General features: G+C 34.9%; 2 protein-coding genes across 2 annotated transcripts in view; both read left to right on the top strand.

Moving 5' to 3' along the window:
* LOC107678664 (cholesterol 24-hydroxylase-like) overlaps positions 1-1,896 on the top strand; it is a gene marked incomplete at its 5' end in the record, with an annotated part of 26,535 nt that overhangs the window by 12,495 nt on the left and 12,144 nt on the right. The gene's annotated exons all lie outside the window — the stretch shown is intronic.
* The window catches only part of LOC107678670 (cholesterol 24-hydroxylase-like), a 13,820-nt gene continuing 12,144 nt past the window's right edge, over positions 221-1,896 (top strand). The window contains exons 1-2 of the mRNA XM_016474029.1: positions 221-426; positions 529-606. Of these exons, the coding sequence (XP_016329515.1) occupies positions 293-426; positions 529-606 (212 nt within the window). The 5' untranslated portion in view covers positions 221-292. The remainder of the gene's footprint in view (positions 427-528; positions 607-1,896) is intronic.

Genomic DNA, 1,896 nt, shown 5'->3' with positions numbered 1-1,896 from the left:
GAGTGCAAGTCTAAAAGGGGCAAGTTTTTTTAAAGAATAGAATTAGAATAGAGAGTGCTAGAGTTAGAGGGTCAAATAAAGATAATCTAAGTATAACTTCCAAAACCAAAGTCGATACCTTTATAAAAACTCATAATCTCATTCCATTCCTACATTATAGAATGTAGGAATGGAAGAAGACTGCCCTCTATCGTCCAAAAACAATGTCCAGACACCCGGAAATACATCGATAGATGTTTGATAGCAGACAGACAGACGTACATTCTACACTTAGCTACTCTAAAGCACCATCATGATCTTAGAATGGGTCTCATATATTGTGTTTTACCTGCTTGCTGCGGTTTTCTCTGTATTTCTTGCATACTGTCTGCATGTTCATCATGTTCATCAGAAATATGATCATTTACCTGGACCTCCAAGAGACAGGTAAAAAACTTTAACAATTAGTTTTTGATACAACTACATACATTTATATTGCAATAAAACACAATTTCAGAAAAATTAACATGAAAACTGATATCCTGACAGTTTTCTGCTGGGACATGTACCAACTTTTGCTAGAGCAATGAAGTCGGACAGCCTTATACATGACTTGTTTGTTCAATGGTAAGAGCAAAACACTTATGTATGAATCCATCAGATTCTTTGCACTTATTATTATTATTTTTTTTTTTTACTTAACTAATGTATTATTGATTTGACTTTGCACCTACAAAACTTGTCACTATTACATAACAGTGGGGTCTGAATGAGATTAATACAACACTTCTACTTGAATGTCACTATCAATCACTATTGAGTGTTTGTAATAACTTTTGACTGCGATACAGTGTGGATTTTGGTCAAATGATGAGGCAGAAATATGTTGTTAGTAACATTCTAGAAGAATTTTATGTGGACGATACACAGTTACAACTTCTGTGGGGCGTGAAGAAAAAGTAATGTTACTAGTAGTGCAACTAATTACTGTTGCCAGAAAGTAACAAGTAAAGTAACAATATTACTTTTGAAATGAGTAACTAGTAATGAGTAATATATTACATTCTTTGAGTAACTAGCTCAACACTGATGATAACCCACCGGGTCCGTGTACGTTTTGATCATTTCATCTCCTATTTGGAATATAATAACGAGAAATGGGAAAACGGCTCATTTATTCGTTTTTCCGTTTAGTTTAACAAACGGAAAATTAGATTTTTGGCTCGATTTCTAATTTTTCGTTTGGGGTTTAAAAATGGGGTTATGGCTTCAATATTTCTTTCGCACGTGTGGGCGGTGCTGAAACGCTCCTTTCATCTGATTGGTTCCGCCTTCAGTACGGCCTTTTCATTCTTTCAGGCAAAATAAGAGTCAGTATGAGTGCGGCACTATAATGTCTGAAACCACTCACTGTTAATTACGCATAATATTTTAATCAGATTTTGCTGGGCACATAATTCGTGCTGCTGCGACTTGCAAGTGACCCCTTTAATGCGAGTTACAGTATGCTGACAGATTATTTCTAGGTAGCCTATTAGTATTGTATGAATATTGTCCCATTGATAAATACAGTGCAAATAGTTCCGTCTCTTTGGATAAAAGTGAAGTGGAAATAAAAATCAATAATAGACTGAACAGTTCCATGATAATAACATTTACCAGTCTCGTCTCGTCTCGTCTGGATTTTTCAAGAATACGTTATGTGGGGAGATTTTTTTGGTCATCTTCTCTTATGGGTAGGTTTAGGTATAGAAACATTACCTACCCATAACAGGGTTACATTAGGGTTAGGGTTAGGATACAGGATACAATGTGATGGCCACACTCATTCATCATAGACTAGCATTTAAAAACTGGAACCTGCTCCATATACTAAATATTTGAAGTTTTTTTTTTTTTTTTGATGATTTTTTTTGA

Source organism: Sinocyclocheilus anshuiensis, unplaced genomic scaffold, assembly GCF_001515605.1.
Source record: "Sinocyclocheilus anshuiensis isolate Anshui unplaced genomic scaffold, SAMN03320099.WGS_v1.1 scaffold1816, whole genome shotgun sequence".
NCBI lineage: Eukaryota > Metazoa > Chordata > Actinopteri > Cypriniformes > Cyprinidae > Sinocyclocheilus > Sinocyclocheilus anshuiensis.
This window is presented reverse-complemented; position numbering and strand designations above follow the sequence as displayed.